The sequence below is a fragment of the Electrona antarctica genome (genome assembly GCF_951216825.1).
Source record: "Electrona antarctica genome assembly, chromosome: 1".
Taxonomy (NCBI): Eukaryota; Metazoa; Chordata; class Actinopteri; order Myctophiformes; family Myctophidae; genus Electrona; species Electrona antarctica.
In genome coordinates, this window is record NC_136806.1 from 42,565,950 (window position 1) to 42,593,074 (window position 27,125).

The 27,125-nt window shown below is 39.4% G+C and overlaps 4 protein-coding genes across 12 annotated transcripts in view; all 4 read right to left on the minus strand.

Moving 5' to 3' along the window:
• Nucleotides 1-1,907: 1,907 nt before the first annotated feature.
• Nucleotides 1,908-6,942, minus strand: cUnhxorf65 (chromosome Un CXorf65 homolog). Of its 3 annotated transcripts, XM_079509124.1 has the most exons (6): nucleotides 6,734-6,942; nucleotides 6,534-6,620; nucleotides 5,419-5,541; nucleotides 5,081-5,149; nucleotides 4,836-4,954; nucleotides 1,908-2,043 (listed from the first exon to the last, which is right to left on the minus strand). In XM_079509124.1, exons 1-6 carry the CDS (start codon nucleotides 6,759-6,761, stop codon nucleotides 1,966-1,968), a joined length of 504 nt encoding a protein of 167 aa, XP_079365250.1. In that variant the 5' UTR covers nucleotides 6,762-6,942; the 3' UTR covers nucleotides 1,908-1,965. The 3 variants fall into 3 exon arrangements, with proteins under 3 accessions (XP_079365250.1, XP_079365251.1, XP_079365249.1); XM_079509125.1 differs by having other exon boundaries at nucleotides 5,419-5,514; nucleotides 6,534-6,942; XM_079509123.1 differs by having other exon boundaries at nucleotides 6,534-6,942.
• A 650-nt stretch (nucleotides 6,943-7,592) lies between these two features.
• LOC306928839 (UDP-N-acetylglucosamine transferase subunit ALG13) lies at nucleotides 7,593-11,180 on the minus strand. Its single transcript, XM_079509111.1, has 4 exons — nucleotides 10,948-11,180; nucleotides 10,366-10,528; nucleotides 9,669-9,807; nucleotides 7,593-9,566 (listed from the first exon to the last, which is right to left on the minus strand). Exons 1-4 carry the CDS (start codon nucleotides 11,026-11,028, stop codon nucleotides 9,455-9,457), a joined length of 495 nt encoding a protein of 164 aa, XP_079365237.1. The 5' UTR covers nucleotides 11,029-11,180; the 3' UTR covers nucleotides 7,593-9,454.
• A 1,632-nt stretch (nucleotides 11,181-12,812) lies between these two features.
• On the minus strand, nucleotides 12,813-16,569 carry rap2c (RAP2C, member of RAS oncogene family). Its single transcript, XM_079514082.1, has 3 exons — nucleotides 15,813-16,569; nucleotides 15,335-15,620; nucleotides 12,813-14,104 (listed from the first exon to the last, which is right to left on the minus strand). The coding sequence occupies exons 1-2, from the start codon at nucleotides 16,083-16,085 to the stop codon at nucleotides 15,342-15,344; spliced, it is 552 nt and encodes a 183-aa protein (XP_079370208.1). The 5' UTR covers nucleotides 16,086-16,569; the 3' UTR covers nucleotides 12,813-14,104; nucleotides 15,335-15,341.
• Nucleotides 16,570-26,227: 9,658 nt separating this feature from the next.
• mbnl3 (muscleblind-like splicing regulator 3) overlaps nucleotides 26,228-27,125 on the minus strand; it is a 25,393-nt gene continuing 24,495 nt past the window's right edge. For 4 of the 7 annotated variants that reach the window (XM_079503842.1, XM_079503840.1, XM_079503836.1 and 1 more), the window contains 2 exons: nucleotides 26,886-26,980; nucleotides 26,254-26,391 (listed from right to left, as the gene is read on the minus strand). In XM_079503842.1, the coding sequence (XP_079359968.1) occupies nucleotides 26,389-26,391; nucleotides 26,886-26,980 (98 nt within the window). In that variant the 3' untranslated portion in view covers nucleotides 26,254-26,388. Of the gene's footprint in view, nucleotides 26,392-26,885; nucleotides 26,981-27,125 lie in introns of all 7 variants that reach the window. The other 3 variants (XM_079503841.1, XM_079503839.1, XM_079503838.1) reach the window with 2 other exon arrangements.

Genomic DNA, 27,125 nt, shown 5'->3' on the forward strand with positions numbered 1-27,125 from the left:
TTCATTTCAGGGGGGGCAGTTTTTGGGTGTTTTTTTTATTTAGCCTACTCACACATAACCTGACTCCGCCAGATGGGGCAGCAGAGAGTACACTGGGTTCCCCCCTCCTGCTCCCATCTGGGAACTCTCAGGCAGACTTGATGCCCGGCCACAAAACGGCCTGGCCAATCAGCAGCAGCTAGAAGCGAAGTTGCTCACAAAACGGCCTGGCCAATCAGCAGCAGCTAGTAGAAGCTAGAAGCTGCTGCTAGAAGTTGCTAGAAGCTGCTGCTGATTGGCCAGGCCGTTTTGTGGCCGGGCATCAAGTCTGCCTGAGAGTTCCCAGATGGGAGCAGGAGGGGGGAACACAGTGTACACTCTGCTGCCCCATATGGCGGAGTCAGGTTAACTCACACACACACACCGTCAAGGACTGGGTTTGGGGACATTTGGGAGGAGTAGCTCTGATCCATAGCTCTAAATGCGCATTTAGAGCTATGGATCAGAGCTAGGGGAGGAGTAACTGTTTTGTATGTAGGCCTATTTATTTTCTGTAATATTTATCATTTTATTATGTTAGTAGTCGTAAAAAATAAAAGACGCTTTTACAATGAGTTAGACCTGTCATGACTATTTTGTTCACTATTGTGAGGTTTATTGTATATGACTAAGCAAGTTTCAACTGTGATTTACTCTGTAACGGTAGATGGTAATAACTCAATTTCTTTTTTATAATACAGTATACATTCAAGTCTATATTTTGATACATATCATGGGCACCAAGTCATATCAAAACAATGTCCTTGGATGTGTTTTTTATCAAAACTGTGTTTCTTCATAACAGGTTTTTGAGATACATGCATGAATAGACAAGGTACTGGTAAGACTATGTAAACATGGTATATATCAAAATGTGCGTTAGAATGTCTAATTTTACCCCAAAAAAGAATTGAGTTTATATGATGTTCCAATTTCAGAGCTATGGGGACTTTTAGCTGGATAGGTCAGATTGATCATGACTGACCATGCTATTTATAGATGGCAAAATATCTACAGTGGTACATGTGAGAAACTTTTTATTTTATTTTAATTGAACTAGACAACTCACCCTTTAAAATGAGATATTGCATGGCTATGTATGCCCAGCAGAAAAAAAGTTATTTAGAAAATAAAACTTCAACCGGGCATAACTTTTTTTGGTTGTCCTAGAAACAGAAACAGTGTAAATGCAGGCTCTTTTAAATGGCTTCCAACACAAGAACTAAACATTTTATCAACTCAGTTCATTTTTTTCCTGGAAGCAGACAAGTCAAGCTTTCTCTGAAGGTCTTTCGTTGTCACACATTCACAACAGAGAATTTTCAATAAATCATTCAAAAACGCCATTCTGCCATAGAGAAGTCTACAAACTATATAGAAATCCTTGAAACTCTCAAAGAGTTAAAAAGTTCTATACCTTGAGTCAATTTCACTGTGGAAGGAGGTATTAGGTGGCGAACTTAAAAGAGGGTCCAAGACAGCTCTGTCCAGTTGAAGTAGAAAAAATCCTTTATTTTATATAAAAACAAGGGTTAAAACGACACTATTATTTATGTTGCTATAATGTATATTGAGCAAAACACTTGCACCTGCACAGAAGTTGTACCAATTAAGACAACCTTGATTCTTGCAATGTCTGTATCATGTTTCAGGATAGTTTCATGCATGGCATATTGTGGACATTAAATAAAAAGCTCTTGAACCAGCAAGTGGCAGTGTGCGGGTCTCCCTCCTTCTCCTAGGATAGTTTCATGCAAAACAGATGAGCTAAATACTAGGAAATACAGATCTCCACCAGGCCGGGATATTAAAACATGAAAGCTTACAACATACTAAATATTGAAAATAAGTATTACAGTATTTAAATTAATAAGAGAGGCAAAAGGGTAGGTTTATATAATGAAGTTTTAATCAGCCTAAATCCGTTATTTATACAAGATGTCCCCATTATTTTGGATTTCTTCTGTTTGAAATGGGTTTCTGTGGTTCATCATCAGTGCCAGCTCGACTGTGACGCTGCATAGCCTGCAGGAGTCAAGAGATTGTAGGATAACAATTACAACTAGAAAAAGTGCCCTTCTGGGCACAGGTCTCCACCAGGAGGATAGGATTGTGTGTGATGTTTGGCAAAATGTTTAGGAGTAATATAAACGTGTGTGTGTGTGTGTGTGTGTGTGTGTGTGTGTGTGTGTGTGTGTGTGTGTGTGTGTGTGTGTGTGTGTGTGTGTGTGTGTGTGTGTGTGTGTTACTCCTGAAAACTTTAGAAGCCAATCGTAGGCAATCAGGATGGATAATTATGAGAAATCAAACAAATCACATGATCACATGACTATGGAGAGCATGTGTACCGATTTGCGTGACATTTGGATAAAATCTGAAGGAGTAATATTAGAAAATGTGTTTTACATATGTCGGCCTCCTGGTGGCGCTATAAAGAGCAGATGTGAAAAATTCCAGGCAAAGGTTTTTCCTTTGCCTCTAGGGAGTGTGCATACATGGTTTTACACAGATCGGTGCAGTTATAGGTAAAACACAAATCGGCCAGTTATAGCGCCACCATGAGGCTGAGTTGAAAATATTGAAGTGGCATTTCTTCCTCGACCTAGTGGGAATGTGCGTGCAAAATTTCACGGAAATCACACCATGTGTTCATGATTTGCAGCATTCTGTTTGAAACAGAGCACTCCTGCGAACTTTGGAAGCCAATCTTAGCCAATCAGGATGGAGTCTGAAAAATTTAAGACCGGTTTCGTTGAATGGCTCTAGAGAGACTGTGTACCAATTTGCGTAATGTTTGGACAAAATCTGTAGGTGTACTGTCAAAACATTTGTTTTGCACAAAGCGGCCTCCTGGTGGCGCTATAACAGGCCAATGTGAAAACTTTGGGGCAGAGGTTCAGCTCTGGCATTCAGGGAGTGTGTGTGCAGAGTATGGCTGCGATCAAGCCAACGGTGCCAGAGATTAGCTGTTCACAGACGGACACACGGACGGACGGACGGACACACGGACGGAGTGCAAAACATACTCTCTCCCCATGCCTTCGGCCTGGTGGAGACAATAAAGTGGACTTGCATTAATATTAATAATATATTTAAGGGACCAAGCCCGAAGGGACCATACTATAACCAAACAATAATAACAAACAATAAAGTGGGCTTGCATTAATATTAATAATATATTTAAGGGACCAAGCCCGAAGGGACTTCCCTTATTGTATTTGTCTGGATTTTTCTTCTGTTTCTTCTGCCAAAAATAGCAGTTCTGGCTTAACCGTGCAGTCGGTTTTCGCGAAACTTGTCAATATGGTAATAGGGTGGCGCTATAGAGCGTCGCAGTCCCGCCCCCTACCATGGCCCAGGAAATGATTCTCCGTTCATTTTCCTCAGACATTTCAGAAAGTATTTATTTAAAGACGTTTAACGCCGCGGACAAAGCCAACTCGAGTCGTGACAAATCATGACAACAAACTAATTTTTTTGGGCCGAACAAATAATTAGAAAGAAGAAAAAAAACAGCAGGTTACAACACTTTTTTGTTGTTTTTCTTATTTGTAATTATTTGTTTGGTCCAAAATATTGTTTGTGTTGTCATGAGTTGTCACGACTCGAGTTGGCTTTGTCCGCGGCGTAACCGTCTTTAAATAAATACTTTTTGAAATGTCTATGGGAAAAATGCATTGGGATTCATTTCCTGGGCCATGGTAGGGGGCGGGACTGCGACGCTCTACAGCACTCAATTGAAAATCTCCTCATGACGAACAACTTTTGTATTCTGCCAACTTTTGTATTTGACATCGGACCTTTAGATCACCCACTATTTTTAATTATAAATAATTTCTATTGGCCAAAGGGTGGCGCTACAGCGATCAATTGAAAATTCAAACTTTGAACAGGCATAGCTCGTGAACCGTTTGACTGCCAGCAATAAAATTTCAATACACATATGCGGCTCCTCACAAGGAACAAATGTGGTATGGGGACCTTTGACCTCTGACCTTTAGATCACACACCATTTTGAATTATATGAAAAACAGTTCAAATCTATCTCCTCCCAGGATATTTGATCAAAATGCACAGGAGCACATTTTTTTAATTGAAAAAATGGTTTTATCAGACAATGAAAATTGCAGTTTTATGAAAATTCTTCTTCTGCCCCTAATACATACATGCAGCATCACATGTTTATGAAACTTTACAGTATGGTAGAGTCATGCCAAATAGCACTGAAACCAGTCTTACTCCAATTGGCCAAAGGGGGGCGCTATAGCAATCGTTTGAAAATGAAACCTTTCCACTTGTCTTCTGCTGACACTGCTTGTAGCGTATTTTATCTAACTGTATGGCTTTTTGCTACCAATAATAATTGAAACATTTCAGTTTAATTCAGCTTAGGATTTGTTTGTTTTTTATTGTTATTTTACTTTTGTAAATCAATACCATTGTAAATGAGGGTAGGGATTTTAGACTGTTAGCCCATAATTTAAACAAATGTTGCTTCATTTCATAGCAGCAATACCCCGCCTATGTATTGTATTGTCTTGTCTTGAATGTATGCATTGACCCGAGCAAAACAATTTTCCCTTGTGGATAATAAAGGGCATCTAATCTAATCACCACATGAGCAATACCAACTATAAACAGTGATACCACTGAATAAACAGTCCATATGATCTAAATTATATTGTGCAGCAAAACCCTAATACTAGTCTAGTATAATAAATATATAAAAAGGAAAGGATAAATAGTCAAAAACGACTTTAATTTCCCTTGAAATTTAATCAACTTTAGACATGCACACAACAAAAACCTTAACTCACAGGCTGTGTGTAATGGATCTGGGCCGGCTTCATGCTGACTCTGTGGTTTTGGTGCTGTTGAGAGGACAGCTGTCGTAGGCGAGCCTTCTCCAGGATTTTAACCTGTGACTGCAGTATGTCTGACAAAACATGTATAATGCATTATGCACACAGTTATTATATGAGGAACGCCAACAAACGTGTATACAGTGTTGTACCAACAACACACAAATGAACAAGCGGAACTTTTAAACATAGTTAGTTACCAAGTAACGCAGGGTCTGGGTCAGCCACCAGTGGGCTGATGGAAACATAAGCACCGTCCTCTGGGTTTCCTGATCAGATCAACAAACTATTTCAGAGCTATCTATAGAAATGTCTGTCTCCTCTGCTCAAACCATGCAGTCTAACACTGCTCAAATATCAGTAACATTGGTTTGTCTCCAAAATAATTCCTAAAGAATTAGAGATAATTAAGACTTAATGTATAATTATCTATTTAGGTCAGAATTAAAGGGAATCTTTGCATTGTGACCACAGAATAGAATAAAATCAACAACATAGATGTTCAATAACATCTATGAATGACGTGTGCGCTGCTTACTGTTGACAGTGCAGAAAAAGAATGAAGCCCTGTCTGGAAGTAATTTACTGCCATAATCCTGGGGCTGCTGGGACAGGAAGAGTCGTTTCAGAGTACCTTGTTCATCACACAGATCCACCAGCACTGAAACACACACACACACACACACACACACACACACACACACACACACACACACACACACACACACACACACACACACACACACACACACACACACACACACACACACACACACACACACACACACACACACACACACACACACAGAGCAAGGTAGCATGTTTCAAAATGTTAGAGAGAGATTTACCCAGCATAAAACAGTACTACAGAGCATGACTGACAAAGACACTTCCATATATCTAAAATGTACAAGCATGCTGGATTGAGTGGATTCATCAAGTGCTTGCCAGTGACACTCCTCAGGTAACACTGCAACAAACAAGGATGCAGGGATGGGAGGGGCAGAGCGCTAGGTACAAATGATAGCTTTACTGTGGTCACACTAATTATACCATTAAAGCCATCAGTCAGCTCCAGTAATCTTAGCAGTAATGAGTGGTAATGATGATAGCCCTTAAGAATAATTTATACTTCATTGTGTGAGTTGTGTCACTCGCCAAAACCAACTGATTTTCATACAATCAACACATTATCAGTTGTTTATTAAAAGCTGTCATGCAACAAAGTATACAGTACATTTGTCTTCACATGTCAACAGTTAAACCTCCCTTGAGGCAGCTATGGCAGAAAGCAGCAGATGTAAGCAGACACCTCTGAAGTTGAACAGTGTGAAATATTTAATGGAAGCATCCAGTGACCCTCCACTCCAAAACAGACTAAATATTCCTTCTAGTCCTTAAGATATTGTCTAGAAAATGAATGAAACACATTCTATCCAATAATGTGACAGTAAATAAATTGCACATGAAATGAAAATATTCCGGACTGGTAGTAACTGCGTTGCTAAAAAGTCAACAAAAGACTCAAAAAACAGGACTTATGAAGATCTAACCAAAACAGTTACGGTGTCTAATGTTAGGCTTTTTCATTATACAGTACCACCAACACAGCCTGCCTCTTCATCATCCACATGACAAACTCAGTTTCCCTACCTGAATCTGGAATGCCAAGTTTAGTTCTCATGTACTGAAGCAACAGGACCAGGGGACAATTGGGATGGGCGAGAAACACCTGGTTATCTGTTCCCCATGGATGAGAGCCATTGGAAACATCAAAACACATTAGTGCTAGAAACAAGAACAGTAAAACATACTGTACACAAGGTAATCAATCAAGAGATGCTGTAGCTAACCTCCATGTTTAATGTAGATGAACATCATTCAAAGAATTCAAAGGAGCCGGAATCTCTGGTAAGAATAGACTGGGAACACCGTCACTGGGTCTTCAGAAAGCTGCATCTTCCCTTACCATGTCAAAAGGTCAGGAAAAAACAGATGTCGACCTCCATTTCATTGTGGTTTGATGACTGTGGTCCTTTGAACTTTGCTTCTTCTGCTTGCAGAGCTCAACTGAACAAACAAGGTATTTGTTTTCATCTCAGACTGCCTCTTGACTCAAATGACCCAGAATGGATATGTCCTTTCACACTTGACTTGTTTTGAAATCAAATTGCAATGCAGAAATGAGAACACAACCAATCGTTGTCCTTCCGTAATTCACATTTAATTACATTTCAAAATAAAATAAATTAGAAGGCTAATACAATGCAAAAACAAAATATCTAATTTAATCGTCCCTTGCTGATCTCATTTCCAACTACAACCCACCCAGAGCTTTAAGGTCGGCCGATCAGCTACAGCTGAATGTGCTAGCAACCACCAAAAGAACTAAGGGTGACCGGGCATTTGCGGCGGCTGCTCCCAGGCTCTGGAATAGTTTGCCTACATATCAGAGCCGCCCAGTCGATAGATATTTTTAAATCCCCGCTAATGACTTATTTTTTTCTCCTCGTCCTTTGTGCCTTTTTATATTGCCTGTAAATGTCTGTTTATATTGCACTGTTTGCTTCTTGCTTTCTAATGCCTGTTTATGTCTTTAATGTATGTTTATATTGTTTGCCCTTTGTTTTCTTTTAACATGTGCAGCACTTTGGTTGATTTTGTCATGTTAAATAAAAATGTAGTTGAGTTGAAAATAGATCACATTAGCACTACAAATAAAATACATTATTTATTCTCATTCTCCTTTATATACATAGTATATATACTTACGTCTCTTAAAGGGCCACTTCACCCCTTTTGCAACAAGATCTTATTTTAATGATCTTTGGGAGACAAGACACACTTTCCTGGGGTTTTTATGTGGGTAATATGTGTTTTTAGATATCTCAAAGTGTCCATGGGCTCCATGATGTCATGGACATGCGTATATCTATAGAGGGTATGCGCATGCTTAAAGTGAATGGAACATCGAGTGGCAAATCGAGTGGCAAAGCAACATGCAAAGTGAGTTTAACATTGTTTAACGTTGTTTAATGCAATCAGATAGGACTTCGCTGTTTGGATGCATGGGCTGTCAAGGCCAGAAAGTAGTTTTTTGACACTCAGTAGGCATTCCTGCATAACTTCCGGGTTTGATGATGATGTCACACGCATACCCTCTATTCTACGTCTGAGCATAGACATGGTAACGCCCCGCCTGCCTCTGATTGGAGGTTACTCCGTGGTGGCAAATAAGTACAAGAGAATGGCAGCTTGGCACGCGCGACAGTAACTTTTAATTTTGTAGAAGAGGCAAACTAATATTGTTTATGCCGTTTGCTTTGATTGATTGAACACGCACATTGTATGATTTAATTTGGATGTGTTCTAATTAAAGTGTTAGTGTTGATTATCGTGTATTAATCTAATTATAGTTATACTAAAAAAGATAAAAATCAAGGGAAAAGAGACCTTTTTACAGTACAATAATGTTTCAAGTTTACACTTTACACATCTATGTAAAATAAACAGCATAAAGAATATTAGTTTTCCTCTTCAACAAAAATAAAAGTTACTGTCGCGCGTGCCAAGCTGTCATTCTCTTGTATTATATCGTACTATATCGTATTATATCGTACGTTGCAGTCAGAACTGCGGCATCACTCCCAATCTTCCGCCGTAGTCTGAAGACCCACCTTTTCAGACTCCATCATGGCCCATAGCACTTATCCTACCCCCTTAGATAGCACTTTTTAGACTTAGATAGCATTTGAAACAGACTTATAGCATGTCATGTAGACAGCACAATAATTGCATTGTATATAGTCATAGCACATCATAGTAGCCTACATATGTATAGCATAGTATAGTATATATGTATAGTTAATATGTATAGTGTCATTATATAGATATGTTCTAGTTACGTTCTTAGCTTACGCATGTTTCTTGATAAATGCATTTTATATATGTGATGTATTCCCATACTTTGTTCCTGCCTAATGTAAGTCGCTCTGGATTAAGAGCGTCTGCTAAATGCCTAAATTGTAAATTGTACTTATTTACTTGTTTATTTCCCACCAAGGAGTAACCTCGCATCAGACTATCCAGCATAGAGCTACCCACCTCGGAGGAAACTCTGGTAAGGCCGGTAGTCGGTCTATGGTGTCGGTAGGCCAATCAGAGGCAGGCGGGGCGTTACCATGTCTATGCTCGGACACTGGGCTCACTTCCTTGCTGGACTACAATCCCCATAATGCTTTGGTCCACGGCTCCTTGTGGATAGGGGGGAGGGCTGTCTTACTGAGACAACATGTTGTCCAGGAAGTAAGTGAGCCCATTGTCCATGACATCATGGAGCCCATGGACACTTTGAAATACTGAAATATCTAAACACATATTACCCACATAAAAACCTCAGGAAAGTGCTTCTCGTCTCCCAAACATCATTAAAATAAGATCTGGTTGCAAAAGGGGTGAAGTGGCCCTTTAAGGAAAGAGACTTCAATGGTGTATACAGAAAGTCATTTCACAGTCTTTTACACCTACAAACCTGTGATGTGACAATACATTTGAAGTTAAATTGAGAAGGAGAATCATTGAACACCAAGGGCCCTGTCTAAGAAATTGGCAAAGTACTTCGGCTGTCCAGGTACAAATGGCTGGAGAACGGACAGGTCCATGGTGTTCATGGTTGCTGTGAGGGTGCTGAAACATTTCAGAAGGAAAGAAATAAGTCAGTTAGTGACATTTTGTCAGTGGGGTCTCACAGCAGATTCTCAATACCAGGTGAATGAGGAAAATACACACCTGCAGGTGCAGTACAGTAAGTGGGAGTCTTTGTGCAGCTGTCTGGCCAACTCCATCTGGTGGTTGTCCATCAGCCCATCGTTCACGACCACCAGCAGGGGCTTTCCTGCACCGAGGGCTTCCAGGCAGCTACCAGCCCCTAAGAAAACATAATAATTATAATAAAAGATTTAGAGCTAGAGAAGTATGAAAAATGTGTCTGAAAACTTATCTCTTCATACTGCACCTCACTCCTTATTTCCTTGTATCAATACTTGTTGCCCATTTAGATAGTTCCTAGTTATGTTGGTAATTTGATCACATAATGCTGTTTCCTGTATGTTATTCCGATAATAGATTTGATGTCTACCTGCTATCCTAGCTATTTGTACAACTTGTATGTTTTCGTGGCACTCTAATGACTTGACCGATTACCCTGTTTGTTGTTGGCTGATGATGAAGCCATATAAACTGATTTCACACTTTGAAATTGCTCTGGATAAGAGTGTCTGGGATAATGTCTAAATTGTAATGTATTAAGATACAATCCTGGCAACACACACACACACACACTTACACTTGACTTGGCTATTTATTTACTCTAGTCTATGTTTGTAAATAATCCAAAACAGATCTGTGTTATCTTTGGACAGTTGCCAGTACAGTATTTGAAACCTATTTGAAACATGTAGATGGATAATCGTATTGTTTTACATACCAGCATGGCTGATGACCAGATCAGCACACTTGATGTCTTCAGCTATGGAGTCTTTGAAGCGAAACGCCTCTAGTTGGACATCTGGACAAGTCTCAGGGGTTGGGAGAACCGAACCTCGTCCAACCTGAAGAACTAAGCGCTCGTAACCATGAGCTTTCAGGGCCTGTCAGTGAGGAGAACAATATGAATAAAAACACCATAAACATGACAAAATCTTAATAGTGGTTCATTCACATGGCCATTCTCAGTGGTAACCGGAATGCTCGCCTCACCCTCATTTTTTTCATTGATTTTTGATTGAATACAGTTTGCAAATAGTACAGAGGTACGATTTTACAATGATTGTTAAAGGGGCTTGTTTCCATTGTGGTCCTGTAATCAATTAATCAAGAAAGTGTGTTTGTCCAAAATGTTTAATTACGATCTTTCTACCAAGTTGTCAACACTTAATTAAAGAATATGTCCTATTTATCATCCATTCTTAATTTCTCTACGAAACAAGTTAGATTTATTTCTGACTATGTGTGGATTGTCTGAGACCAAACTACTGTCGTGTAGCATACTAGCCTAGGTACTACTCACTTGAACAGCGTCAGAAGACGTGATACTACTAATAAGTTCATCAAAACATGTCGTCCCAACAGTAACAAATATGGTCTTCATGTCTGAACAGCTTTCTGATGTTGTTGACAAAACAGACAACCTCACTTCATCATAGTGAAGCACACCATCCTGCAAAGATCCTGCACTGATCCTGCAGCTTCTACTTCCGCGTTGCTTGAAAACGATGACGATGACATCATGAATAATAATGCACATACTGCCATCTATTGGTGTGGCTATAATCCTGCTGTTCAGGGGCAATTTTATCTGTCCCTTCTAAAATGTCTCTTAACGATGACATTTGTCAAAATAATAAGGTGCATAATTGCCTTGGAATTTCTCAAATGTCGCTAATTAATGAAACAATAGATTTTGAATATTTAAAATGAACTGGAATAACCACAGGTCCACAACTTAAAAACTGCAGCAGCAGAAACAACTGAATATAACAAATCCAACGTGAGCAGACTATTTGCTGCTGTTGTGCACCACCATTCTGTTTTGTCTTTAATAGTGGCAGTTGGTGACTGGTGAGATGTGAAGGGTGGAGTAGATCTGATAACTATATAGTAAGTACTACACTGACATAGAAGGGTGGAGTAGATCTGATAACTATATAGTAAGTACTACACTGACATAGAAGGGTGGAGTGGATCTGATAAACTATATGAAACTACACTGACATAGATGCAGACACTTTTTTTTACAACAGACTGCAAATTCCACAAAACTGGTTATTTTATGATTTCCTGTGGCTAAAATTAAAGGTAGTATAGATTACTATTATGATCACTGTCCATACGTTTCTTTCTCCAAAGCACACACTTAGGCCCGACTCACACCTTTACATCTAGCATACAACATTGATGCATGCTTGTTGTATGAGATGTATAGCTGATGTAAGCTCGCAATGCATTTCCAATAGGAGTCACATGGTTTGACACATTTGTGTTGTATGGCTTTCGGCTGTGTTTCGACTGCCCCCCTCATACAACACAAATGTTGTGTCAAACCATGTGACTCCCATTGGAAATGCATTGCGAGCTTGCATCAGCTATACATCTCATACAACAAGCATACATCAATCTGTTGTAAAGGTGTGAGTCAGGCCAAAGGTTAAGTTAAATAATTTGCTGTCTGCAATTGTGTGTGTGTGTGTTTGTAGAAGTAGTGGAACTGGCAGGGTACAGACCCATAGTTGTCATTGAGGCACGGACCAAGGAATGCTGCAGTTACACCTGCTCTCAAACCAGCTGGAATGAGCCCAATCAGCCCATTAACCACTTCCTCTTATTCTTAGTAAAATATTGTCCCAACTGTACTTGGTACACTGATTTCACTCTACACCAGTGGTGGAAAAAGTACTCACATTTGTAAGTAAAGGTATCAATATATGCAATAACTACTCTATTACAAGTCTGGAAATCAAAATTTACTTGAGTAAAAATACTAAAGTATTGGTATGAAAATGTACTGAAAGTACATCATTATGCATGTATGTATTTCAAATGTGTTTTTAAATAATTTGTGTCGTATTAATACAAATCTACAAAGTAACTAGTAACTCAAGTTGTCAAATACAAATACATCAAAATTCTACTTAAGAATCAGTACAGTACAGTAGGACTGCTCTACATGATATACAGGCTGTGTAAATCTACAAGGTCACGTGCGACCTTGTAGATGTCTATTTTTGTCTAATGATCTCACCAGAATCCAGGGTTCAAGTGGTTAATCTGCTCTTTTAAACCAAAATGATCCCAGATCAGACGGATGTTACACAGCAACCATTAATGACTGCTGCTCATCTTAGTGACAAGAACAAAAATCACAAGAGACCAGGGTGAAAGAGAAATGATTTAAGGCTCTGTTAATTTCTCAGCTTCAAAAACATTATTTATCCTGAAATGACACAAAAGTAAAAGAACAAAAAGCTAGTAAAAAAAAATGTTTAAAATTGGCTCTTCCTGTCATTAGTTTTTAATAAATAGGTTATCATGAGAGAAGAAAACAAAATATGAAAATACAATGTTAAAATGTATTAAAAGGGCCAGAATTTTGATCAAACCACATTGCAGCTGGGATAGTTTACTGCCCAGGAATCTGCAGCTACGACAGCCACTGTGCACCACTTTGGTCATTTTATAAATCATCATCTCAGGAGGCACATCCACCATTTTGACCATTACTGCAACAACTTTTATAAACAGTATATACAGTAATTACTGACTGATTACTGAAAAGGTCCAACTTGCAAACAAGTGATTTAGGCTTGTATAAGTAACAAAATATGTGGTTTGACAGAATTCAGGTATAGGACATTTAAAATGGCTTCTCTTCACCACTTACAAGTCTTAATTTACTTTAGTAGAACATTTTACATTTTCAGCATGCATACTTCTGTAAGAGTTGTGCTGCTTCCAGGTGACCTACAAACATAAAATCTTGAAAGTATGACTGACGCACAAACACAACTACAGTTCACAGCCCACAGTCTGTATAACGTTCAATGTAATTTTCTTGACTAGGTTTTCAAAATGACACCAAGAAAGGCGAGCGGTAAAGTATTGATTACCTGTGGTGCAGCGCATTATTGTGGTTAACGGTTTCAAAACTCACAGAGGTATGCATGCTTAGAATTCAACATTTCACCGCTGTGAAATGCAGATTTAAAATTAGACAGCAAATTCAAGAAATTATGACACAAGTAAATGAATCGAGCATATGATTGAGCAGCTTTGAAAAGAAGCCGCCGCCCCAAGAACACTCTTACTCGTTTAGTTGTACTTCCAACTTTAAATGAAAATAGTTGCAATTGACAGATGGTCATTCTTCGGACACACCTGCATCGGTCTGTCTTTTACGCTATGAAGGAGAGCTGCAACCAGGGTCATTACAAAGGCCATGATGTTCGCAGCAGAATGTGCTTTTTACAGTCAAGATATCAAAAATAGGACAGACCCACAAGGCTGCTGGGCTGTATGACGGTTTGTGGTAGAAAGTCATAAACCATCCATCTAGCTGAAACACTGCCAGTGGTATTTTATCATAGGGGTCAAACAGAAGTTGGCCCCAGGTCATATAGGTCATCAAAACAGGAAATGGTTGTGGTGGTGATCCTCACAAAATGAAGCACCTATGAGAAAGGGAGATAGATACACAGTAAGTCTTGCCATAAGTAGGCATATAAACGGCTAAGATGATGGCAATTTGAAATGCGCCTCTCTTGTTGGCAATTGTTAAAGATAATTGTGCCTTTGCCTCTCCCGACAGAGGTAATTGCAACAATGTCTGAACTACAATAAAGATGGTGGCATATCTAGTATCCAATCTGGTGCACTATAGGCACTTACTTAGGTAGACCACTTACAACTACTGCATATGCACTAGCAATAATATAATTGTTTTTATCATACTCCACCATGCAGGTTCAGATTGGTTAAAATAAAGTTTCATTCAATAAAATTAAGTCCAGGATCTTGGCTGCATTAAAGCTGGCAGCATTTCTCATGACACAATAACCCTGCTTCCTGTTTTGGAAAATCATTTCATTTATGATTTTCAGGATGTCACATTTTCCCCTCTCTCTCTCTTTGTCAAACTTCTCCTATCAGGCTCATGAAGCCTCTGGATTTCAGCCGCCTCTTCTCTGCTTGTCCCCAGACTCCCCACCCCTGCTTCGCTCTGCTCCACCCCTGCTTCGCTCTGCTCCACCCCTGCTTCGCTCTGCTCCACCCCTGCTTCGCTCTGCTCAGACAGCTTTGGTTCTTCATGCCACATTCCTCCTGTGATCTCATGATAACAGACTAAACCAACGGCTCTCGCAGAAAAGCACACCCACTCATCCCTCTTCTGTGAATACAAGCTCTCTCTCGCTAAATGTAAATGCCGCGCCCCTGGTCCTAATGAGAAGTGCATATTTGTTAATGGTACTTCTCAAAGTTTTTGATAGGGATACAAGTTCAAATTAGGCTGGGCTTGTTGTTAATGCAGTTTGAAGAGTTTTATGTAATGATACTGGTTTTTAACAAAAAGCAAGGTCAAAAGGGGATCGATGGAGGGTAAATCTGTCATGCTTGCAACTTTCTAAAATGAAATTAATCCCCTGGACAGGGAGATTTCTTTGTGACAGACTGTTATTTTCAAGTTCAAATACACCAGAGGTTCCAATCAGAAGTTCAGAACTGGGTCAAATAGTACTGACTTGCAAAATATATATAGGACAGTGGTCATATTTCACAGCTATTGAGCACAGCGATATGGGCTGCAGTTTCTCTAAGCAGAGTATGAACAAGACGTTCCCTCAGTGTAGTCACAATAACTGATTTTTAGAAATCATGACATGATAGAAGACCAGAGCTCGTACCGAGTCCTCACTGTATTACACAGGCTGTGCAACACTGCTCCTGTTTCTCCGGGAGTGTAGAGTAATTCATCTGCCGGACGATTTCTGCAAACAACTCGTCCACCATGGTTTTGCTCTTGGCCGACGTCTCGATGAAAGGGCAGCCCCACTCTTGGGCCAGAGCGCGTCCATCCGAGCCGGCCACCTCACGCTCGGACTCCAGGTCCACCTTGTTCCCGACCAGGATCAACGGCACCTTCTCAAAGCGCTTCACGCGCACTATTTGGTCTCGCATTGGCCTTATGTCCTGCAGGAGTAAACAGGATTGGAAGAGTGGGGTGAACTGAACATGCTGGAAATTATTTCTTGTCAATTACTGGGCTATAATATGAAAACTATTATGTAGTTGGATCATTTAAATACAGGGTACAAATGGATTCAAATGGACTCATAAAAGGTACAGGTACACTCAGAGTCAAGCATGTGTTCTGTTATCTACCTGAAAGGACTGCTGGTTGACCAGGCTGTAGACCAGGATGAACCCCTGGCCGTTCTTGATGTAGAGGTCTCTCATGGAGGCGAACTGCTCCGTCCCTGCTGTGTCCAGGATCTCCAATACGGAGGGAGAAGAGTCCACCTCGATCTCCTTGCGGTAGAAATCCTCGATGGTCGGGTCATATTTCTCTATGAACGTCCCAGTAACAAACTGGACGGTGAGGGCAGACTTCCCAACACCTCCACTCCCCAACACAACAACTTTGTACTCCTTCATTTGGGTTCTGCTTGACCCAAATGGCTACTTGACAAGCTAACGGCTCAGGTTAGTCTGCTATACTCGTTGTGGCAACATTGATAAAAGAATACAAACAACCGACGGTTTAAAATTCCACAAGTTTCGCTTTAAAAGGTGTGTAAAACCAGACTTGGTTACAGACGCCCCAGGTCCAGGAATTAGCAGGTGGCTAAGCTAGCGCAAAGTTGTTGGTCTTAATGTTAGCTCGCCGCTGTTAGCATGTGGCTACATCCACTGTGTCCCATCCTCAGTGGAGACAATGAGCTTTTTAAAAGCTAAATCCTCAAAATAAACCCGATCCTAAAGTCTGGAGTCATCAGTAACTAAACCCGACACGCCAAAACACACAACGTTTCCTATTGTTGTCATTTCCAGCAGCAGAGAGTATGTCATTCCCTGGTTGTTGCATTTACAGACAGACATACACAAACTGATGGGCGTTACACGAACTCTGGGAACCTATCATATACGGTGGCCAGTAGAGGTCGCTGTTGCTCAGCGTTTTACATAACTTTTAAGCTAGTTTACTCCGGTTTTAGTGCAATATTAACTAACTATGAATATTAAACGCCAATTAATGTGGTGTGGGCATCGTTGTTTCAGCGCGGTGAATTAAAATACCAAGGGAAATGTATAAGGATCATCTCTGAGGAAAGAAACATCTCATGCCAAATGACAATGCAAAGGTAACTTAGATGAAAAATAGAAAAGCCTATAAAAAAAAAAACAGCAATATTTCTGACAAGTATCCTCAGAATTGACAATGACCTCCAATCCAACACTATTAACCAACACAGTTATCTACAGTATCACATAATTCGATAGGTCGCTGAATTCAGTGTGACGCATGTGTCGCAAAAACGCAATGCTGATGATGTTAGGGCCTGGTTCTGGCCCAGTATGTCTGGTTTCAGTCCGTCCGGTTAATGGCTGCACCACAAATACTACACACTCCCTCAAAGGCTTGAGCCCATACAGTCATGGGCAAAAAAATAAACAAGGAGCTTTTCTCTCTCTGATTTGCTCCACTATCAAGTCACCAGCAAGTTGATCTACACACACTTCCGGCCTGACTTTTAATTCTTAATTTCTTATTTTCAAAATATACGTTTTTTATGTTCTTGATAAGTATTCATTTTAAAGTAGTAATTCAACTACAGTTATAGTATAGTTTATATAGAAGCTGTTTCTGAAATATGATATGGTCACGTTTTATAACATGCTAATAATAGTGTGTAGCCTAGTTTCTTTTTTCCCCCATTTAATTATTTGTTTATTTTCAATTGAGAAATATCAATCCCCAAATGTCCCTGACATGCACTTTGCATGTATAAATAAGCAAAATATTGCATCATTGGATATGTCCCTAAAATGTACAGCTGAACAAAAAGACAATACTGCTGGGGGTCCAGAGCTCTATACCGTATAGTAGCCTATTTTGCTTGATTCACTCTCGGAAACCCAGTGAGCAGGTAAAAAAATATATATAAATAAATAAAAAAGTTGTTGATGGATTCTAATCATAATTTCCAAAATCATATCACTATGATTAACCCATAACTAACACAATTAGTAGGCTAATAAATTCAAATTAGTAACAATTAGATTATCCTACTACCCTAATTGAAAAGGAGTGCAAAGAGTATGCCCTTTATCCGTCAGCCTTTTTCTACCAAACCACTCTGCACAAATCTCTCCATACACAAATACTAATGCATGCCATAGGAAATACAACGTGCCACTACATTGCATTCTTCCAACTTCCAATTTACCGTACATTTGCATTTGAATGAAATATTATTGCGCAACATTTTACTGTGATGCAAATTACATCACATTTTAGGACCCTCCCCTTTTCACTGCACGCGCACGCACGCACGCACGCACACACACACACACACACACACACACACACACACACACACACACACTATTGGTTATTAGTATAATAGGAGGTGGTTCCAATGTGTCCCCAGCCAAATTAGTAACATCTTAACAACTTTTAACCATAATACTACGACTAAAATAGCTGATCTACAAGCTCACAACGTGTCTCAATGCAACGCATCGTGAGCTAGTAGATTGGTATTTTCGTCTTTTCACCTACAACCCTACACATAATTCAGTTCATGTATGATGTATTAGGCCTACTTACTATTTACAAGCCTTTCGTCTATAACTGTGATAACTCACTATGTGCTTTTTTGTAATGTTACTTGTTTTCTGTACTGTATGGGGACAATTCTTGCTAAATCAGGTGTATTTACACAGCATTTTGTGTCCAAATAAACATAAAAAATAAACTAGCGACAGTACAAACTAATCAGAACTCATCAGGAATATAAGATGCATTACTCGTTAAGGTCATATTAGTCAGAGGATATTAATAAAATCTGGGAATACATTTCTTACCAAGAATTGAATTCACCAATGTGTTTGTAAAGGTGTCTACTAACACATCCCACATTGGTTTCTATTCAGCCACCCTAGGGGAATTTTTGACAGCTGCTGAAAGTTGGGGTAACATTAACAACCAAATGGCCAAATGTTCTAAATTTCATTATACTTTAAGTAGCATGTGACGTGTCAAACTATATAGTCTAGTAGCCAGCCCATAGAGCCCCATTGTGAACCCGGACATGTTGAGTACACCAAGGTTTTATGTTAGAAATGTTTAGTATGGGTCCCCAGCATGTAGAAACTGCTGGATGCTAACTTGCATATGTTGAGCAATTTTCATAATTGGCATAATATGTGACCATACCAATTACAACCTATAGAAGGCAAAATATTCAAAGTTTCATCATGCTTTATGTAGCATGTGACATGTCAAAATAGGGGGTTTTCATGATGCTGAATCCATTCCAAGCATTAGTTTTGCAAAAAAAAACACTCATTGGGCTAAAAACGGCCAATGCCGTCATCACAAATTGATGATGTCAACCCCCTAGTTTGACACATCACATGCTAGATAAAGCATAATGAAAGTTTGAATATTTTGCCTTCTATAGGTTGTTAATGGTATGGTCACATATTATGCCAATTATGAAAATTGCTCAACATATGCAAGTTAGCATCCGGCAGTTTCTACATGCTGGGGACCCATACTAAACATTTCTAACATAAAACGTTGGTGTACTCAACATGTCCGCTACTAGGCTAATAGGGTTTTTATGATTCTGAACCCATTCTTGGTAAGAAATGTAATCCCACATGATCATTGTGAACTTATGAGTTTGACTTTGGAGCTTGAATATATATTCGCTGGTGCGCAACACCTCTGAATGTCAGATAATTGCTCGTTTAGATTGATTCCACCTGCTTCAGCACAGCGCTAATCATTGCACATAGGCTATACAAAAGTATAAAAAGAGGAACGGTGGCTAACTTGTATAGCCTATATACTAATCTACTAAGAAGCAGTAGGCTACTGTATATGCATGCATACTCTTACCTACCTGGCAGGTTAAGCACCCAGATTAGCATTTCAATGCCTGATCTGCATGTGTACAAGGGGACAGGCAACGCGGTCCACCCCCCACCACCCCCCGCCCCGGACAGTGAGGAAAACAGACGTGTTAAGGTGTCAGACTTGGATGGTTAGAGCAGTGCAATTACATACAAAGTCAATGCAAGCGAGAATTGCGCGAACGGGCGCGACCTGATGCGGCACAAACGGGACGAACCGAGGTGAATATATAATCAGGTCCAATTCCTCATGGGGGCCGAGATAACCTGGTCCAATTCCTCATGGGGGCCCTGGCCCCCCGGCCCCCACAGACTCTACGTCACTGCCCAGATTTGACATTATTCCATACTTCCTGATGACCTTAGATGTATAAGATTGATGACTATGAGATAATCTTTTAAAAGCAGGCCAATTCCAAATTCCACGCCTTATTTTCCCAGTGTGTGTGTGCGTGCGTGCGTGCGTGCGTGCGGGTTATTGTCGGGATGTGGTGTGGTCCAGAAACCATATGAATGTTTATAGATCTCTTCTATCTATTCATGATTATTTGATATTTTATTTTATGTGAAGCACATTGACTTTACCGGCACAGAAAAGAAGAAAAAAAAAACACCACAGTGGGCCACCATTAAATGCTTTATTAAAGTTGAAATAAAAACAGCAGATGTCATCATAGGCACAGAAACCTACCTTAATATTCATACACTGCAAAATAAATTGGCATGTAGCACAGCAGCACATACAAGCACAGCAAGCAAAAATATAGGGTGAAACGATAGGCAACTAAGAAACAAAGCAGTTACTTTCAAGTTTGTCCTAGCCTGGCAGAGAGAGGAGTTTTTTCATATGGCTTTGTCCTCAACAGTCAACCATTATGGTTGACTTTCAGTCTGGCACTTAAGCTAACACACCCAAATCAATGATGTTCCGTTAACATGGAGTTTGTGAGAGAGAAAAATAAATAAATCAAACAATTTGTGTTAAAACATTCAATTAAAAATGTAACAAGTACAGGAACACACACAATACAGGATTTCATAATGAAAGCACAATGATTGACAGCTACACTGATTTCAAATTGGTTAGGTTAAACTGATTTCAAAATAAAAACTCAACCAAATGTGCATGTTTTCTTTGTACCAGCTAGGGGACCCATTTCTCCATTTCTAGTCCATACCATAGAACCTGTATATCACAGGTAGTTTTCTCATTTAGACAGTATGAATTATGACTGATACACAGATATGTTAAGATGATATTGAGACAGTAGGGATGGTTGGATACAGAGTGAAAGAAGCACAGCTGAGAACCTCTGGTGTGTTTGGGCGCACATTGTTCTAGAGAGGCACAGCTGATAAACTATTTACACTGTCTGAACACAGACTCCTGTTGTCTACTGTCTGAGGGCTGGAACCATTTCACCACAGTCAGACTCCTGTTGTCTACAGTCTGAGGGCTGGAACCATTTCACCACAGTCAGACTCCTGTTGTCTACAGTCTGAGGGCTGGAACCATTTCACCACAGTCAGACTCCTGTTGTCTACAGTCTGAGGGCTGGAACCATTTCACCACAGTCAGACTCAAGTCAATCCACCACTAGGACAAAGTGCCATGGCAACAAAATCATTGGCTTCAATAGCAGTTAAAGAGCATCAAATGTCCAAGTTTGAACAAAAAGAATACCATTGAGGGATGTGGGTGGATATCACTGGACATCCAGTTCCTGTTCACAATTTTGAGTGAAATCCTAATTCAGATTTATTCTTTTGGATATAATGACAGTGAATGAGTAAAGATTATCCCCAAATCCTATCACAGACAAAATAGTAATGAATCATTTTGAACTTGATTCCTTTGTTGTGCACGTGATGTCGCACATTCACCTCCTGCTATCATCTGATCTTGATATCTGTTCTTTTATCCATGGCTGCCTTTCAACAGACAGCATAGAACTAAACACTAGGGAGATGTAACTGAAGATAAGAAAGGTTTCATCTAGTCCCAGGGACCAGTATTTTAGATATTTTACTCGTGTATTTAAGGGTGAGCTTATCACCGGTTCATCAGATACGTTCCAGTTTCTTTTAACTCAACAAAGAAAAATACAGATTCACTGATCATATCACTGATCATATCAGATACCAAACAATTTGTAAATGATCGAATAAATATATATTAAAAAAGAAAGAATTTTGCTTCTTTAGGTGCAAACCATTCATCTTTTAGCTAGCCAATGTCATGCTTTGCAAAGAGTAGGTCTCTAGCAAACAGAAAAGACAGATCCCTCAAAACATTTTTTCTACACTGTATTAAAATGCTAACTGTATACTTGTACAGTATCTGTAACAATACAGTCATTAGATTTTTTTATCAGTTCTTTTCTCTATATTTATTCAAAATAAATTTGAATATTTTGACATAGTTATGTACATAAGTGCAAACAAGGTGAATATCACACATTCGTACACCCCCAAGTGAGAATCGACATCAATCCCAGCACAGCTGGGCAGGCCTGGGGGCAAAGAGAGCGCTTATGGACTCTTACAACACTTATAAACTCCACCTTTTGTTGCCAAAGAGGCTAATCAAATCATAGTAATAAATCATGAAATGAGACATATCTCTATATACAGTATGCCTCATAGCAAAGGCCCTTTAGTCTTAATGAAATGTTGCTATAGTCCCCTTTGATTTCATAGATAAAGCTGAAGTTTTGCCATTTTGCAAACAGTCCATAAAGCCTCTTTACCACCCGGACGGTGCTGTTTGCTTTAAAAGCAAACATCCATTCTTACTTTTGAAAGAAACAAATACAATATAAGACAAAGAAAACCAAATCAATTGAGACCCAAGAAAAAATGACAAAATGAACACCTGATCTCCCCAAAGGACCTTTGGATATTATAAGGATTTATGTTTTCCGTAGAAAATATTCAATCGTGTAGCATTCAAGACAAACTTAACAAGACATTCCCTTTCTGAATAAGTTACTGTTAACAATTAAGATAATACAAAGGTAGCCATGTTGTCATTTTGTTGCCATAGCAATAGCAACTGTTATCAACAATGAATCTATCATTGCATACAAATGTAGTTTTTTTAAATATTTTTTTTCCTTGTCAGTCTACACAAACTATTAGGTACTGTATGTATTAAATGAAGATTTCTATTCCCATGCTTTGATTTCTTATGTCAAATTAAAAAGAAATATTACTTTAGCACTAATAGTTATTCCCATACATAACAATCATCTTTTATACAATGATACAGGAGTAAGGTCCTTTCACCTGCGTCCTGGAAAACAGAACTATGTTCAGGGCCAAGTTCCATGCTAAAGGTTCCTGTCACTGCACACAGTGAGCGGAACATTCAGCATATTTTGACAGGACACAGAGTGAAGCTCATGATAACATGGCTAAGTACAGTGGGACCTAAAGTAAACCAGGAAGAAGAGAGATAGAGAGAGAGAGGGGGGGGGGGGGGTAGTATGGTAGGAAAAGGTTTCTAGCATCTACATGACAATCGCGTGAGCGAACTACGCTCTAAGTGTACTTAAAATTCGAATGCCCCGAGTGAGGCACAATTTATTCATCAAGTATTTTGTTATTTCCAACTGGACAGCAGTTGGTGAAGGCAGAATGAAAAGTCAAGAAAAACATAGTTGATATTGGGAGATTCTTTTTGTTTTCTGGGCTTGACAGTGCAAGTCCTTCAGAGCTATTAGGATTTTAGACAAAACAAGTTGTCTGGAAATTCTAATCACACATTTCATTGATTAGGAGAGGGCCATTTCTGTTTAAGTTAATCAATATATATGTATATAAAACGTATTTGCCCAAAGATATTTCTAAAAGTAGTCACACCACCCATTGACATTAATTATAAATCTATATAACAATACACATACTTTTATATATCTTAACACAGTATCAACATGGCATTTATGTGACCTCTTAGAAATAGTGTATATAGTGAGTCATTACATTTCAACATGCCGGTCACTCAGATCGGCACATTTAGGGTTTTTGCATTATTAGATACATTCACGACACAATGACATGACTTGAACATGAACTTCCTGTGGGAAATGCTTTGAAACATTTTGAAACATATTTAATTAACCCAATATGTGATGCGCTGAGTTTTTAAAACACATTTACGTATGCACACCACTCACTGTGGGTATATATATTTTGTTTTTTACATTATTAAAGAGGAGACAGCACAGCTGCCTCAAAGGAGAAACTATAGCTATAACATCTTATTTCTTACAGCGCTACAGTAGATAACACGTCTTTTTAACGATTTGACTGTTATTACAGTGTGTTATTACAGTGGTTGTTTGAGGAGACTTGAAAGAGGCACATTTGACCTTGACCTTGAGGGCGATTTCATCTCCATTTCAAGTGTGTCTCCAAACTTTCCGATATTTGTCTGCTATCTTTACAGCAGGTCAATATAAAGGTCAGCCTCGCACCGCAAAATCCTGAGTGATAATTTTACTTTAGAATTAAACTAACACTTAGGATTTTCTCCTCCCATCTCCTCATTCTAAGTTCAGTTCTGAACCACTGTGGTTTAAGCATTTAGAGTCTTGACGACTTTCCATAGAAAGGACACAATCAGTGAAAAAGACAACACATTTTAAAGTCAAATAGGACATTTTCAAGTTCTTAACTTTCTCCCTGAAGAGCCACAAGATACAATTTTGTGTGCCGCTTAAGTCAAATTCATAGGTTTTCTCACAACAATGTCTCTCAAAAAAAATAACTGAAATAAAAATCTGAAAACGTGATGCATTGTTGCATGTGATAATGTATAAAGGAGGCTTTAGTCCCTTCATGAGTCTTGTGAACATAATAAATTTCAAAATGGAAGGTTAATTTGGAGGAATAATTCAGGCATCGCATTAACTGGGTCTGTTACTTCCACACATCAATGCTTGGCACATACAGACTTTGGTGAAAAGATCATTGGCACAAACGCAGGATATAAACCCTTTTCCTCATTTCTGTACCACTTTCAATCACTTGCAAAAGTGCCAGCAATATAAATGAATAAGTGTCGTACTTTAGATTATCAGTTTTGGTTTAATCTCATAGGACTTGAAGAAAGGAATCATCTCTATGCTCCATCTATGCCATGATTAGCAATTACGCCCAGAGATTGTCATTCCTTTGCATTGCACAAGAAGCCATATTTGGACAAAAACAAATCTCTTTTGAAACTACACAGGTCATCATTAATCAAATCAGCACAACCAATAAACAACCACGAAGACACTTCATGACTCAAAGTGTAGTTCTCATAATGGCAGCTGTCACACACACGCACAGAACACAGCTTCTGCTGCTAAAGGTGGTCATCCTCTTTCAATAAGAGATTTAAAAGTCACATTATTAGAAGGTCTCTCAACTCAGGCCCTGTTAAAAGTACATTGACACTGTTGGTGTACATTATGACAAATGCCTCCTGCTGAGGTATCTGAGAAGTTCGATTGAGAAGTTAATTGTAGTTCTGAATAAGGGATACTCCACATGAGGCATTCCATGGCATTTAGACCTTCAGGGTTCGATTTTCTTTCTGAAATGTTATATTAATGTTTAATAATATCACAATTTTGTATAAATATGCATATTCAGTACATTAACTATAGCTTCCCTATTTTGAGCAGATTTTCTAAATTATTATTTATAGTTCAAATTGCAGATGTACAAGCTCACAATACATTGCATCGTGGCACGTTGTGAGGTTGTAGACCGGCTATTTTAGTTGTCATACAAATCTTTACAGGGATTAGTATAGGGCTTAAGTGGTAGGAACCCCCCCTCTGTTAAAAAGGAAATCGAACCCTGTTAGTAACGATTGGCCTTAACAGGCTTGTGTGCTGAATTGTTTTTGTGGTGTTGACACAAGTTGACAGGAAACTGAAAAATGAAAGGCACAAACAAATTCAAACAAACTTGTTTCCTCATCGGGTAAGAGGAGAGCATAGACCTTGAACAATGTGAGTGGTGTACACTGTACAGGTGAAGAAAAAACACAACGTAAACATGACATGATATGGAACAAACATTATTTTTTTCCTCAAGTGAGAAAACCATAAAGGTCATTGACCTGACCATGGTCTGATCCATCTTCTGATGGGAATCTCCATGAGTAGCTTTTCAGATTTATTTTGTGTAAGGTCGTTTTTTTCCTCATGCCTCATTAATGGCTCCAACCCAAGAGGGTTTTCTACAGTATGTCTAAATAGTGTTTTCTTTGTGTGTGTGTGTGCGTGTGCGTGTGTGTGTGTGTGTGTGTGTGTGTGTGTGTGTGTGTGTGTGTGTGTGTGTGTGTGTGTGTGTGTGTGTGTGTGTGTGTGTGCGTGCGTGTGTGTGTGGGTGTTTCTTAAGGTGTGGGCATGTATGGCTCTATTGCTCATTCTGATATTCAGGTCCATAATAGTAATGCATCAGCATGGTTGGCTTGTATCAACATAATCAGGTTCAAAGCTTCACTATTGCATGAACCAACAAGAACGTTCCTTGACACCAAAGTGAGTATCTCCAAATAAGGTTCACACTAGCACTCTGAAGTGTGCACAGTAGGCTAGGCACAGGTTTGCTGCATTCAGATAGGTGCCCTCCTGCTGATAATGCGGGGAGTTTGTGGGTTTGAGAAAGGACTCTTAACTGGGATTTCCGGAGACACTGACCGAATTGAGTGCCACCGGAGCGGCTACCAGCAGTTTGGGGACGGGACAGAAGTGGGTTTCCATGGGGACGCACTGGATTTCCACTGGATCTGCACTCAGAACCTCTGAGGTGTCTACTGGAAGAGAGAAGGCAGACAGACAAGTAGAATAATATTTAATCTTCAATCAGACATGATGTTTAACACCGACAGCGTCAGAAGAGCAAAACATTCGCATTCCAAAGACTGGAACGTATCGTAGAATGGAGACTATAGAGTCAAATTATGATGGATAATTAGCATATCTACCTGAAACATTCGGCAATCCTTGTGATGAAGGTTAAAGTAAATTCAATAAATTATAACTTAATTTGTAACTTAATTATTGGAGAGTCGACTCTCTACCATGAGACCATATACTGCATGTCCAAGTGGTTGAAGTGGTTAAGGCTTTGTCTCAAAATAAAGTTTTCATTTGCTCACGTCACTTTGACAAGTGAAGAATGGAATGTAACACACATGTGAAATCATAGTCGTATAGGTGTATTTGATCTTCTCCGACACGAGAGGAGTTTGAAGGCCCTAAACTACATAAACTACCAAAGGAGAAAACACAACATGAAGGGCCAAACCTGATTGGAGGAGGCAGATTCAGCGAAAGGAACATTGGTGACTGGGGTCGAGGCCGACGTAATGGTGGAGGTGGAGGCACCGTGCATCATGGGTACTTTTGATTCGGGGCGAGTCAGACGACAAAGACAGAGAACGAGGAACGTGGGCCAGGAGGAGGGGGGGGGGGGACAGGAATGATATGATTATCATGGCAACAATGTGTAGAAGCAAAAGGATGAATTTCAAATGATGGGTCCAGA